Here is a 15775-nt window from a genome sequence, read left to right as displayed (position 1 = left end):
GACAGGCTTTTGAATACACCAGGATTTACCAATACTAAGGCCTGCCTCAGCAAAAATCCTGGGACACTTGTGGAATCAAGATCAAGATCAAGGGACGTGGTGAGTGTAAACACGCCCTGAAATGCTTGGACCTTTTTTTGTGATTTTTTTGTGCTTGCTGCGACCCTGTGTGGATATCTTGTGTGTACAAGATGCCTGTGTGGGACTGTGGCGTGTGTGGTGAAGCCCTGACTGTCGGGGTGAGTGCAGTGGTGTGTGAAGGATGTGAGGTCTGGTATCATATGGCTTGTGTTGGATTCAAGTCCAACACCAAGGCACTAGTCAACGACAACCTCATGTACTTCTGTGATCCCTGCAAGGAGGTCACCAGAAACATGTGGAAGAGCTACCAGTGCCAGAAAGAGGAGAAGAGTGTACAGACAGAAGATTCTAGTGAGAAGACCGAGAAAAGTATTCAGACTGAAGAGAACTCCAAGGAAGTGAAAGGCAGCCAGACTGAAGAGAACGTTATGGGGCCCCAGCCCAGCAGACAAGAGGAAGGACCAAGACAGCAGCACACCATGAAAATGAGGAAAAAGAAGGCACCCATCAGAATTATTGGAGACAGCATGGTGAAGACGATGTCCAGCCAAGTAAAGTGCATGATGAGAGGGAGTGGCTGCACCAGCCTGAGTGGTGCCAAGATCACGGACATCAGGAAGAAAGTAGCGGAAGAAGCAGCCAGCATGGAAGACGGGATGCTGATCATCCAAGGAGGTGGAAACGGCCTAGAATATGTTGGTGAAGATGAGACGGTGAGGAATGTTGTGGATGCCATGAGGAGTGTGGAAGGCAAGGGCATGAGTGTGGCCGTCGTGGTGTCATGCAGAGATCCAGGGAAGGCCCGTTCTACGAGCGTCTGAGAAGATCCACCAACAGAAGACTGCAAGAGGAGCTGCTGAAAATGAAGATAGAGTGGATGAAGGAGAAAAAAGGCAAGCTGAGCTTCATCGACATGGACGGCGTGGTAGACCGGTTCAGCTTGTATGAGAAGGACGGCGTGCACCTGAACGACGCAGGGACTGCCAGGATGGGTCGACGGCTGTGTGAGTGGGTGAGGGCGAGGTCGCTGCAGCCGATGGACCAGTGACGGAGACGACAAAAGCACGCCAGGAAGAAGACACCAGCCAGGCAAGTGAGAGTGTGAGGATTGGATGCATGAATGTGAGAGGATGGGGTGTGGGTAAGTTTGAGGATATTTCCAGGGAGCTCCAGGAATGGAAGTTCGACATAGTCGGGCTTACAGAGACGCACCTGAGAGGTGAGGTACAAATGGAAGGATGTGAGTTTGCTATGATTGGGAAGGGACGTAAGACTCAGGAGACACAGGGAGGAGGCGTAGCCTTTCTCTATAGGAAAGAAAGTGGACTGAAAGTAGAGGAGCTTGGTGTGGGAACGTGTGAGAGCAGTGAGGATGTGTTGGCAGTGAGAGTGGAGTGCACAGATGGTCGGGGCAGAGTGGAGAAGATGGTTCTGGTGGTGGTGTACATGACTGTCATGGGTGAAAGAGCTGAGAGGGAGAACAGGAGGAAGTATGACATATTGAAGAGAGTTGTGAGAGAACATGGAGGGGAGAGAGTGCTGGTGATGGGTGATATGAATGCACATGTAGGAATTCTGGGAGAACGTGTGAACAGGAATGGTGAGATGCTTGGGGATTTTGTGGATGAAATGGAGTTAGAGAATCTGAATGTAACTTTGGCTGAGGGACGTGTGACTTGGAGTGCAAGGGAGCAGGAGTCAGCGATAGACTATGTGTTGGTGAATGGAAGAATGCGTGAAATTGTGTCACACATGTGGATAGATGAGGATGGTATGGTGGATATTGTGTCTGATCACAATATGCTGGTTGTGGAGTGCCTGTTGCATGGTAGGAAAGAAGTGAAAGTGGTGAGTAAGAAGAGAAAGTGGAGACTGAGAGATGTAGGGTGGGAAAACTTCCAGGTGGACCTGAGTGCAAGAAGCTGGGATGATGGAGGTGTACATGATGTGGAGCACGTGAATGAGAGACTGGTAGAGGATGTGCGGAGTGCTGCAGAGAGCAAGATAGGGTATGTGAGAGTAGGAAGAAGAAAGAAAGTACGTAAACCATGGTGGAATGATGAAATCAGAGAGGCTAGAAAGGAGCGAAAGAGAAGGAGTAGACAATGTAGGTGGCCGAGGAAAAGAGGCATGAAAGTGATGAGGCAGAGAATGAGTACCAGAATGCATGGGAAATGTATGTAAAGCAGCATAGAGTGACAAAGCGAATGATAGTGAAGGCCAAAGTAAAGTGTGAAAGGAGTGTGATTGAATCTTTAAAAGAGAAAGGCATGGAAGGTGGCCGTGAATGGTACAAGTTCTTGAGAGGTGAGAATATGGCAGACAGTGTTGGATTGGAGAGTTTGAAGGTGAATGGTGAAGTTGTAACAGAGAAGGAAGGAATGAGAGAGGCAATCAGACAGTTTTGGGAAGAAGTGGGTGGTGTAGGTGAGGTGTTTAGTGCGAGAGAAGGATGTGTGACACTGGAGAGAAGGAATGCAGATGAACTGGAGGTGGAGAAGTGTGTGAAAAGGCAGAAGAATGGGAAGGCAGCAGGGCCGGACAAAATACCATATGAGCTGTATAAAAATGGAGGTGATGTTGTGATTTGATTGACAGGATGACTGAGCTTTTTAACCAGGTGTGGGAGGAGGAGAGGGTGCCAAGAATGTGGAATGAGTGCAGGGTGCTGCATAAAGGCGGACACAAGAGTAAGAATGAGTTGAAAAATTACAGGCCGATCGCGTTAGTCAATACAGTAGGCAAAGTGTTCAGTGCAGTGTTGAATGCCAGATTGTGTAAGTGGATTGAAAGAGCTGGAGTATTAGGTGAGGAGCAGAATAGTTTCCATGCGGACAGGAGAGCTGAGGATAACATGTTTGTGGTGAATGAAATTATTGAAAAAAAAAAAAGAGGGATGGAGGTAAATTGTATTTGGATTTCCTGGATATAGAGAAAGCTTATGATAGGGTGAATAGAGAAATGCTAGGTAGAGTCCTAGAAAAGATTGGGTTGAGTGCCAAGATAGTCAACATAGTGCGTAGCATGTATGTTGATACCAGAGCTAAGTACAGTTTAGGAGATATAGAAACAGACTGGGTGAGGAGTGAGAGAGGAGTTAGGCAAGGATGTATTTTGTCACCAACCCTTTTCAGCCTGTACACAGAGGAGTTAGCAGCAAGAATGAGAAGGATGAATGCAGGAGTGAGTGTGGGGAATGATAAGATAGGTGTGCTTCTTTATGCAGATGATGTAGTGGTTATGAGTGAGTCAGCAGAGGAGCTGCAAAGTCTGCTGGATGTGGTTGATGGGTATGGAAGAGATTTTGGAGTTAGGTTTAGTAGTGAGAAGAGTAAGGTGATGATTGTGAATAGGTCGGAGGATGAATGTAATGCAGCATGGAGGTTGGGAGAGAATGAGTTGAAGCAGGCACAAGAATACAAGTACTTAGGGATGTGGATGAGTCCGAATGGGTGTGAAAAGTCAAAGAATGAAAAAATAAGCTTGGTGAACCAGTGGGTGGGCCATTTAGGAAGCGCGGCAAGGATGAGAGCAAGTAAGTATGACGTGCTGAGAGAAGTGTGGAAGAGTGTGGCTGTCCCCAGTATAATGTATGGTATGGATGTGATTGCATGGAACGAAGGTGAAATTGACAAGTTAGAAGTGGGGCAGTGTAGAGTAGCTAGGCTGGCACTGAATGCACCGAGGTACACGGCAGTAGAAGCCTTAAGAGGAGATATGGGATGGAGCTCTTTTATGGAAAGACTTACAAAAGCGACACTTAGGTACAAGATTAGGCTTGAGAGAATGGATGATGCAAGAATAGCAAGGAAGGTGTATCTGTGGAGTGAAAGTGGAAGCAAATGGATGAAAAGGTGTATGAGAATGACAGAGAGGAATGGTCTACAGGTTGGGTGGGCAGTGAGAATGGCTGGGGTGAATCAGAATGAGCTGGAATGGGTCGTGACAAGAGGAGGCAGAGTGGGAACAGAATGGGATGCGAGGAAATGGAAGAGTGAGATAGACAGAGATGTGAAGAGTATGGGACTGAATGAGTGGAGGAATGGGATGGAACGAAAGACTACTCTGGAATGGTACAAGGTGAAAGAGGCCCCGGAGTGATCCCGAGTCGCCTGTAGTATCAAGATCAAGATCACAACACGCGCACCACTCACTCCCCTGTTCAAAACGTTAACAGCATAGTAAGAAACTGAGGAAGGGAAGATGTCTGAGAGATGTTAAAAAATATAGTTTCCCATAGAGATGTTGAGACTTGGAACAGTTTGAGTGAGGAAGTGGTGTCAGCAACGAGTGTGCATAATTTAAAAAAAAAATTGGATAAGTGTAGATATGGAAATGGGGCCACACGAGCATAAAGCCCAGGCCCTGTAAAACTACAACTAGGTAAATACACACACACACTCCTCTCATGGTCCTGTATAATAGTAATTTTATCTGCCATTGACAGCATCTTCAGCATCGTAACTGATATTGAAGATACAGCCTTGCCCTCTGGAACCATGTTAGAATTACAAAGACAATAATAAGAGTTACAGAGCGAGGGAAAGCTGAGGGAGACACTGACACGCACTTGAAAAGTCAGCTATCTAAACACTGATCTTGGTGCGGCACACACCTGTTTTGTGTCTTAACAGCTCAACAGCTTGGACAATTTCTCAAATGACTCGGATGATAAAGGAGCTATCAGTGGTATTTTAGCCATTATGTTAAAAAAGAAAATAATCCTTAGTGTGTTTGACTTATTCAGTATCCATCTTATTTGGGTCTAACTTAACTGGGATTAACTATGATTACCGCCTCATGCAAACGCACGTACACCCACCCACCTACCCACACCCACACACAAAAACCGCTACAATTAGTCACAGTATATATATATATATATATATATATATATATATATATATATATATATATATATATATATATATTTTTTTTTTTTTTTTTTTTTATTAAGATTTTCTCGTCTTTCTTGCATTATTCCATTAAATAGTCCAGTTCGTGGCTTTCATTTTCAAAGATATATTTGATGTATTTTAATTTGACTTTCTTCAATTTTTTTTTTTTTCTTTTCCCATACTACTTGCCCCCCATTTCTCCTCTCAATGTGCATACTTGTGCGTGCGTATCTCGGTGCTCCCAACATAGTACTGTATTTTCAAGTCTTCTTCTTCCTCCTCCTTTTTTTCTTTCAACATTTCTGCCTTCATTCACATTCTATACATATTCGCAAAGTATTTTAACAACCGTAATCACAATAGTAATAATAATAATAATAATAATAATAATAATAATAATAATGATAACAACAACAACAACAACAACAACAACCATGCAGGGCACTCCGTTACTACTAGGCTGCCATAAGTATATCAATCTTCTCTTCATCCAGTTTTCTCTTCCTTCTCTTCTCTTGACCTGAGCACCGCGTGGGAAGAAAGACTGCCACATCAGGGTCTCTCTCTCTCTCTCTCTCTCTCTCTACACACACACACACACACACACACACACACACAACAACAACAACAACAACAACAACAACAACAACAACAACAAAACATCAGCAACAACAAAAACAACAACCAATAAAAAAAAAGTGGTATAGAGATTTGAAGAAGGATGAGGAAGAAGAAGAAGAAGAAGAAGAAGAAGAGAAGGGAAGAAAAGAGAAAGGAAGAGAAGATCGTACCACTTAACGATAGGTATACAGGTACGCCATATTAAGACTAAAACAGGTGAACATTAAGATGCATGCTCTCTCTCTCTCTCTCTCTCTCTCTCTCTCTCTCTCTCTCTCTGTCAATTTATACTTGTAACCTTGTGTTTTTCTAGAACTTACTAACAACAAGTCTTCTTACCTTCCTTATTTTCTTCACTGCAACGTGGGTGACGTGGGTGGGGGCGGAGGTGGCGGTGATGATGATGGGTGTAGGCATCAGACAGAATCCAGATAACCAGACCTACCGTCAAGGCTCCCAAGGTTTCCATATCCCAATTCCCACGGCCTTCCAGTGGAACTGCGAGGATAAGATACAAATATGATAAGAAAAGTTAAAAAAAAAAAAAAAAAAACAGAACTCATTTGACTGCTTGACTCGGCTCCGAATTCGGGTTTCCTGTCCTGTCAATCTCACGGTAAGGTGAACGTGAGAGGAGGCATACGTCCCGTCAAAGACACTGTAAGGCTTTATTTTTTCTTAAGTACGTAAATAACAAACACTATAGTCTGACCGAGCTTAATTTACGGCTATGGGGGGGTGAGGGGAACTCTACAGTTCTGCCACGTTTCCAAAAAATGCGATGTGAAATGGAAGTTATTGGTGTACAAGGCATCGCAAATACCATCAATTTAGATGTATAAAATTTCGACTTGTGTATATAGATGGCTGAATCAACAGTAACCATCATATGCATAAAAAAACTATATAGTACCATACAAACATGGCATACATATTCAACAGTGGTGCTGATATCAACTGTAGTAACTTATAATGGTACTTAGCGTATGTTTAGGGTGTGTAATAATATCAGCGTTACAGATATAAGATAATGAGCATGGAAAAAAGAAATAATCTATTATCCAAAGTAAAAAAAAAAAAAAATAGTAGAAGTCTTGTGAGTGGCGGCAATACTGATGAACCCAGCCTGGCCAGGCCGAATAGCCTCACCTTGTAGTACCAGATGTTGCTATAATTATAAGATAAAATGCTCACATTTACTGGCTTTTACTATAATTTCAAGGGTGAGGCATAATCGCATTCATAATTAGTAAGCCAAGCTAATGTGTAGTTTCTATTTTTACAAAATAGTAGGTATATGCCAATACCTAAGTGAAAAAAAAAAAAAGCATTTTTCACTTGTGAGCGTCAACTCCTCCACACCCAGCTGGTGGCCTTGACACATTGTGGTGGCGACGTGACTGACCTCGTGCCACTCACTTATATATATATATATATATATATATATATATATATATATATATATATATATATATATATATATATACAAATTACTCTCTCTGTTTACCTTTGATTCTTTAGTAAGAGAGAGAGAGAGAGAGAGAGAGAGAGAGAGAGAGAGAGAGAGAGAGAGAGAGAGAGAGAGAGATTAACAGAACAGTAGTGAAAACGTGGCAACACTGTACAGATACGCTCGCCCCCCCATGGCCGTAAATTAAGGCTGGTCAGACTTTTTTTTTTATAGGACAGATTTTAATTGTGGAATATAGGTGTTCCGCATATTTCTTTGATTTGAGTTGTTATTTTTTAGCATCTTGGTTACTAAGTTTAGTAAATATAATGCCACTAACTGTATTTTATGTTTCTTAGTGATTTGCAAGAAAATATGGGGATATGCCACCACCTCTACCATATATTTTAATTTAAACTACCACCACATACTTACAATATTTGCACCTCCAACTTAGTATTAGCTTCACCAGCATCTACTGTGATCGTTTCACATGCATAGCACATACCACTTACTTTACAAGAACCACTACCATACCACATTCTTCACTAGAACCAAGATGTATTAGACTAGAACCACCACCACTTACTTTACTGGAACCTAGCATTACCACTACCACCACTTATTTACTACAAACACCACCACCACTTACAAAATAGCTACACAGTTTCTTACCTTTAAATGCTGGTGGATGGCCGATTCCCTGGCATCTGTGTCCTCGTGATGGCAGATTCTGATCCTGTTTTAAATTTCTCACAGTTCGTGGAACTGGCAAATTTAAAAGCTCGTACTTCAGATTTCGTTCAATCTGGGCTAAACTAAAATGTCTTTCACAAACCACAGCATACTTAATATCAATATGGTCTGAACGGAAACACTTATGGATCCACTGTCTAGCAAGGTTATCATTAGATGGGAATTTATGGTATCTTAGGTTGCTGTCCTTACCAGGTGTACATCCGATTACAGCGCACACTCTTGCTTTACCCATTTAACTATTAATATCGTAATACAAAGCCCGTGAAAAGTACACAATTGCTGATAAATTCTGCCACACGTGAACACACCACCACAACACTAGACGTAAACAATACACATGGTGACGTCAGCGGTTCCAATAATGCCGAAGTGCGTTCACCTCTTTTAGTCTAGTATATACATCTTGTGTGTGTGTGTGTGTGTGTGTGTGTGTGTGTGTAATCCTCCCCCCCATATCCTTAATCTTGTGTGTACCTCCCAATCACTTCCCACCGGCCACCGTTCCTCCCCAGATCGCTGCTCTTGGGCGAGGGCGCATCAGTGTCCCCAGCAGGGTGATCCGCCTAAGAGATACGTGCCTTATGTGTGCCCACAGCGCGGCAGTGCCATGTGGGGATACGAGGTCAGGTGGGCATTAGTCCTGGCCCTCATTGGGGTGCTGGACGCTTGCCTTCGTTCAGGCCACGCTATCACGTCAAGCTCTGTCTACAAGATACGCTGCCGCCTCAACATCGCCAAAAGCCCCTCCCTCCACCATCTCACCAGCCACCAACCAGTCTCAAGCAATACCACACCCTTCTCTTCTTTTCTCTCTCCGCATTTCTGGGCTCCTGTTCCTGGCCCTCCTGCTATCTCCTCTGCCACTCTACTCGCTACTATTGCCTTCTCTCTCTCTCTCTCTCTCTCTCTCTCTCTCTCTCTGTGTGTGTGTGTGTGTGATTTAACTTACATTGTCCACACTTTGAAATTATTGTATTTTGAGCAAGTTTATCTGTTTAGTGGATATAGACATAACGATTATGTTAAAAAATTTATAAACTTTCTCTCGTGCCCACGCTTTTGACTCAAAAGTCACTCTCTAACTAAATTTATCTATGCTGTTTATCTCGCCCCCAATTCCTCCGACTTTTCAACTTTCAAAGTGGAGCACATTCTGTCCCTTTAGCCTTTCGCGAAGATCTCCATCCTTGGAGACTTCAATATTTACCACCAACTCTGGCATTCCTCTTCCTTCACTGACCATCCTGGTGAACTAGCCTTCAACTTTGCTATCCTACATGACCCAGAGTAACTGGTGCAACATCTTACTCGTATTCCTGATCGTCTTAGACTGCAGTGGTTTCCCAAACTTTTCATAATATATGATCCTTGTCCATGCCCCTCGCCCCCCAAACAATCATAGCCGGTGACTACCGTGACTGTCTACAGTTCTGCGCTCATTAGGTCCATATAGAAACTACTTTAGCAAATCCTGTAATTTTATTAATTACATTTTTTTCTTTTGTTAAGTATTAATAAAGAAATTTGTATTTTGCCTTTGCTGAATCTCATATAATTATTGAAATTGTACTAAAGAAGTAATATAATGCACATAAAAATTTATATATAGAGTAATTAAAAATTGCATTATTGCGAAAAGCTGTTTCAGCAATAAGCAAAAAGAAAAGAAAGAAACAAAGAAATTCCACTGGATTGAAAAAGTGTATTAATCCTACGCAATGTGATCTGATCTTTGAATCTTACAAATTTGATAACTTTGTAATTCTTAAATGAAATGCTCTCATAGAGAGTCATAATTAACTGCCACAATCATTGCCTTCAGTAGCCACACACACACACACCTCCTCCCAGACCATTTGCTTCTGAATGTTCATGCCAGGTTCATGTTTCCTTCACTTGAATCCCCATTCCACTCAGTGTGAAGGGTGATGTTGCAGATTATCAACAAGCTTCTTGATTCTTGGTTTTGTTTCACTTAAAGCACACCGTAGGTCATGCTTCACTTCAAGTCTGTTGCGATATTTCGTCTTAATGTGGAGTAGTTGAGAGAATGCAGCCCTACAGGATTAAGTTGAAGAAAATGGTAGGAGGTGGCGAAAAGCTAAGTCACATAAGTTTGTGTATGAAGCTGCCATTGATGACCAAAATACTGTGAGAGATTCAGTTTCAAACTTCATCTTGGCTCTTGAATCCTCCTGAAGTGTCAACAGCTCAGTTTGGCCATTATCATTGTCATCAGGAATGCATGTCACTGGAGCAGTGAAGGGGGCCCTTACTAGCCGAGAAATTAGGCTTTGGATATCTGGGATGTATCTTTTAAACTCCCCTTCCAAGGCCTCAAGATGTTGGGTAATCAAGTTCTGCGTAGCAGCATCACACTTCTCTACAATTTCTGACACTGTCTCCAGCATTGCCAAGTTTCCCATTCCAACTTTGCGCCTCCAATTCTCCATCTTACGAATGAAAGCTTTGATTTTGTCCACAAAATCGATTATCAAGCTTCCTTTCCCTTGGAGTTCCAGGTTCAGTGTGTTCAACTGTCTAAATATGTCAACAAGATAGGCTAGCCGTATTTCGAAGCTATCTGCAGACCATGCTGACAGCAAATCTTGCTTGTTCTGTATTCTGAGAAAGAGGCTGATCTCTTCTCTGAGCTCAAATACACGTTGAACTACATTTCCTTTTGATAGCCAGCGAACTGCTGTATGAAATAGGAGGGTCTCATGAGCTGCATCCATATCTTGGCAGAGTCTCTTGAAAAGGCGTGTGTTAAGAGCACTACCTTTTACAAAGTTAACTGTCTTTATAATTGTATTCAGAGTGTCCTGTAATTCTGAGGGTAGCGTTTTTGATGCAAGAGCTTGCCTGTGGATCATGCAGTGAAGAGGGATAGCATTTGGTGCTTTTTGTATAACTCTTGTAACAAAACCTGACTGAGAACCCAACATGGCTGGAGCCCCGTCTGTGCATATCCCACAAAGATTGCCCCAGTCAAGACCTTCAGATTCAAAGAATTCTGTAAGTTTCTGCATTACATCTTCACCTTTTGTAGATTGTTCAAGAGGCTCACAAAACAAGAATTCCTCCTTCAGATCCTCATCATGAACATACCTTACAAAAGCCAGGAGTTGTGAGCAGGACTGGACGTCAGTGGACTCATCGAGTTGAATACTGAATAATCCAGCTCTTTTGATTTCCTGTACCACCTGCTCTTTGATGTCATTAGATATTTGGGATATTCGGCGTTGTACTGTATTATTTGAGAGTGAAATAGTACTCAGCTTTTCAGCACTTTTCTCACCCAAAACAAGCTTTACCATTGTCTTGGCACATACGGCAGCATTTTGTTGATGAAAGGAACCACTGGCATCAAGTCGTTGTCTCTTCATGCTCAATTCTTGTCGACTAAAGAAGGAACGATCTTTGCCAACATGTTGAGGATGCTTGGTTTCCAGATGTAATCTAAGCTTACTGGACCTTAATGGTTCAGCTGTGAGTATTTTGTGACAAATCACACACTGAGGTTTCACTACACCTTTATCAGTGATGCTTGTAAATCCAAAATCCAGGTAGTTGTTATCATAGTTGCGTTTCTTATTATAGAAGGCATCACTGTACCTGCAATGCACAAAGAAAAATCTGCTATTTCTAACACCGCTAACATATGTCATTACCCAAAATTAGAATAATAAAATAGTAAATAAGAATTTGAAAGGAAGTTAAATTTTACGTTACAAAAAAGTTAAAATCATTTACCATTAAAGTGGTATTGATGTTGGCTGTAACTGAATTATTCACAGGTAGGATGAAGCTGATTATATGGGGAGGCACACACGGTGATCAATGTTGCAACTGTGAATGTGTGGGGTTAACTGAATAACATGAACATCCTTGGTTCCTTTCTGATAGGTAAGATTCAAGACCAGGTTATCATACAGAATACATAACTTAGGAAGCCTTTATGTTCAGTTAAAATTATCTAGCTTCCCTAATACATCCCCATGTCTTGTTTTATGCCAAGAACACATAATCAGATGAAAAATGTAATTATACAGAAAAAAAACTCATGTGTCTGGCAGCAAGGCATTGCACAAACCTGTACTGAACCTATAAGTTCCCTCCACTGGCTATCTACCCGCTAAACTCCTTTGGTTTTATTTATGCATAGCCTCAGATTATGGCCCCCCACATTCTGCTGTATAGCCCTAAAGGAGGCCATGGCCCCCAGTTTGGGAACCACTGTGATTCAGAGATACGCCCAACATGCTTGACCTCTTCTTTATCTCTTATCCTTCTGCTTATGCTGTTACCTTATCTTCTCCGTTGGGCTCCTCCGATCACACTCTCATTTCTCCAATTTCTCCTTAGGATCCCCCAAAACAGAGGTGGCTCTGGCGTTTTGTCTCTGTCATTTGGGGGGATGAGGAGGTATGCTGATTTTCCTTGAAATGATTACTGTTTCCGCGTCAGAGACCCATCTCTGTGTGCCGAACACATAACAGAAGTGATTGTGTCTGGTATGGAGGCGTATATTCCTCATTCTTTTCTCAACCTAAACATTTTGAACCTTAGTTTAACACAGCCTGTTCTTGTGCTTTACATGATAGAGAGATTGCCCACAGAAGGTACTTGAGCCTTCCATCACCCGAATCTCATGCATTTTATATTTCTGCACGGAATCATGCCAAGTCTGTTCTTCAACTTGTCAAACACTCCTTCATAAATAAAAAAACGTTAAAATCTTTCAAACTCCAACTCCCCTCGAGACTTCTGGCATCTGGCCAAAAACAACTCCAATGACTTTACTTCCGCATCTTTCCCTCCTATATTTCATCCTGATGGCACACTGCCATCTCATCTGTCTCTAAAGCTGAACTCTTCTCTTAAACATTTGCTAACAACACTTTGGATGATTCTGGGCTTCTCCCTCCCTCTCCTCCTCCTTCTGAGTATTTCATACATTCAATCAAAGTTCTTCGTTATAATGTTTTCCATGTCCTCACTGGCCTAAACCCTCGAAAGGCTTGTGGACCTGATGGGGTCCCTCTTATTGTTCTTAAAAACTGTGCTTCCATGCTTACACCTTGCTTGGCCAAACTCTTTCAACTATGTCTATCGACTTCTACCTTTCCTTTTTGCTGAAAGTTTGCCTATCATTCAGCCTATTCCTAAAAAGGGTGACCGTTCTAATCCCTCAAACTACCGTCCTATAGCTTTAATCTTTGCTTGTCTAAAGTTTTTAATCTATCCTCAATAGGAAAATTCTTAAACATCTGTCACTTCACAATCTTCTATTTGATCGCCAGTACGGCTTCCGTCAAGGCCGCAATCTACTGGTGATCTTGCTTTCCTTACTGAGTCATGGTCATCCTCTTTTAGAGCTTGTAGTGAAACTTTTGCTGTCACACTATACATATCAAAAGCTTTTGATAGAGTCTGGCACAAAGCTTTAATTTCCAAACTGCCCTTCTACGGTTTGCTTCTCTCTACAACTTTATCTCAGTTTTCCTTTCCGACCGTTCTATTGCAGCCGTGGTAGACGACCACTGTTCTTTTCCTAAATTTATTAACAGCGGTGTTCCTCAGAGTTCTGTCCTCTTACTCACTCTTTCTATTATTCATTAATGATCTTCTTAACCAAACTTCTTGCTCTATCCACTCCTACGCTGATGATACCACCCTACTACATCTTTCCACGTCCTTTCAGAAACTATCAACTTTTCACAAAGTCATCAGATCAGGCAGGGACGCCAAAGACCACCTGATTTCTGGTTTTTCTAAGATTTTTTATTAGGGCAGAGAAAACTTAGTAGTGTTCAGTGACTCATAAACTCAATTCGTCCATTTATCAACTCGACACAGCCTTACTATCCCCTCTTCTTCAATGACACTCAACTGTCTCTCTCTTCTACACTGAATATCTTTAGTCTGTCCTTTACTCATAATCTAAAGCGGAAACTTTACATCTAATCTTTTGCTAAAACAGCTTCTATGAAGTTAGGCGTTCTGCGGCTTCTCTGCCAGCTTTTCTCGCCCCTCCAACTGCTAATTCTGTACAAGGGCCTTATCCGTCCTTGTATGGAGTACTCTTTGCATGTTTGCGGGGCGGTTCCATTCACAGTTTTATTAGATATGGTGGAATCAAAGGGTTTTCGTCTCAACAACTCCCCTTTTCTGACTGAATGTCTTCAGCCTCTTTCTCAAAGCCGAAATGTTGCAGCTTTTGCCATCTTTTATCGCTATTTTCATGCTAACTGTTCTTCGGATCTTGCTAACTGCATGCCTCCCTTCCTCCTGCAGCCTCGCTGCACAGAGGCTCTGTATGACGTCATCAATCCAAGATGGCCGCCACTACGCATATTCTCTCAAATTTTTATCTATAACTCGTTTCAGAGTTAAGCTATGAAAAAAAATCCATCAATAATGATTTGTTCAAAATAAAAAAATAAAAAAAGTATAGGAGCTTTATTTTCCTAAATTCAATAGCTTGCGAATTATAACCAATCTTTTAAAAATATTTCACCGTATACTTTCTACTTTTCATTCCATTTCAATTAGTTAGTAACTGGTAACAGCACTCTTTGATAAAGTTATTGAAAGAGACACTTCAGAAATGGCAAAAAGAGGATGTCAGATGTACACCAACTTCAACAAAAACCGAATTGAATCAGATGGTTGTAGTTTATGGGACCCCATCAAAAAAGAAAGACTTCATCTCTGTAAAAGTTTCAGACACAATTGTCCATCTAAAAGCTGATCGTGCAATTTTCACTCGCCTGCTGGTTGCATCACGAAGCCGCTCTGACATAGATCTATGCAACTGCATAAGCAAGTATGAATTCTCTGCAGTACCTCTTTCCATGTTTAACTTGGATGGAACAGTGATTTTATCTGGAAACAAGAGTAGCTTAATGAAGATTCTGGAAAAGCAACAGTCAGTGTACCCTAAAGAGGAGACAGAAATTCCTTCTGATGCTGCAGATAAAGCAAGAGTGTCAAGTCAATCCAGATCCGGACCATATACTGTCGCTGTGCTTGATGGAATGGCAGAATTACAAAAATTGAAAAAGACATCTAGTATGAAGACATGCCATGATTTAGCAATTGAATTTTGCAGCAAACTAGAGTCCACTTTGCAGAAGTATGATGAGACTCACTTAGTCTTTGATAACTACCTTCAAAATTCACTCAAGAACGCCATGCGAAGGAAAAGAGCTGGAAAAACAACAACTGTGGAGTAAAAGATATCAGACAGCACTAACATTACAAACATTAGTACGAAAACCCTTTTATCCCATTCTAAAACTAAAGATGAATTAACAGCATATCTCTCAGAAAAGGCAATAGTTTTTGCACAGGAGATGAAAAGAAATCTGGTAATTAGTTGGAGAAATTAAGCAAAGACAGCAGAGGGAAAGGATGTGACAGCTTTGAAGAGTACCCATGAGGAGGCAGATACGAAAATAATTCTTCATTGCCTTTATACCTCACATCATGGTGCCACTACTCTCCACATTTTTTCACCGGACACTGATGTTTTTATACTTTCAATCTGGTGGTCAGGAATGTTCCCACCTGATACAATGTTTGTGACAGGTGTTGGACAAAATAGAAGAATAATAGATGTCAGCCATGTGCGTTCTTGCTTGGGTTCAGAGAAGGTAATGGCATTGATGGGTCTCCACGCACTGTCTGGATGTGATGTTACTGGGTGTTTGGCTAGGAAAGGAAAGGCATCTTTCTGGAAGGCCTTCAAGACTTCAGATGCAGATGTCCTAGCTTCTCTTGGAAAGCTTGGATGCCCAGTCGAATTTACCAAGGATGATGAACAATTGATCGAGAAGTTTATTTGTTAGGTCTATCTACCGGGAACAAAGATTTCTGACATTGGTGAACTCCGTTGGTACATGTTTACCAAAAAAGACACACAGAATGAAAACCTATCCCCAACAAGAGCAGCTTTAAC

At 41.8% G+C, this 15775-nt stretch overlaps 1 protein-coding gene across 1 annotated transcript; it reads right to left on the bottom strand.

Moving 5' to 3' along the window:
• Positions 1-5434: 5434 nt before the first annotated feature.
• On the bottom strand, positions 5435-14671 carry LOC123519787 (protein ZBED8-like). Its single transcript, XM_045281293.1, has 6 exons — positions 14586-14671; positions 9960-11427; positions 8284-8372; positions 7726-7877; positions 5940-6098; positions 5435-5499 (listed from the first exon to the last, which is right to left on the bottom strand). The coding sequence occupies exons 1-6, from the start codon at positions 14669-14671 to the stop codon at positions 5435-5437; spliced, it is 2019 nt and encodes a 672-aa protein (XP_045137228.1).
• Positions 14672-15775: the final 1104 nt, after the last annotated feature.

Source organism: Portunus trituberculatus, chromosome 46, assembly GCF_017591435.1.
Source record: "Portunus trituberculatus isolate SZX2019 chromosome 46, ASM1759143v1, whole genome shotgun sequence".
In the NCBI taxonomy this organism is placed as follows: domain Eukaryota; kingdom Metazoa; phylum Arthropoda; class Malacostraca; order Decapoda; family Portunidae; genus Portunus; species Portunus trituberculatus.
Note: the sequence above shows the minus strand (reverse complement) of the source record. Positions and strands in the feature narration are given on the sequence as shown.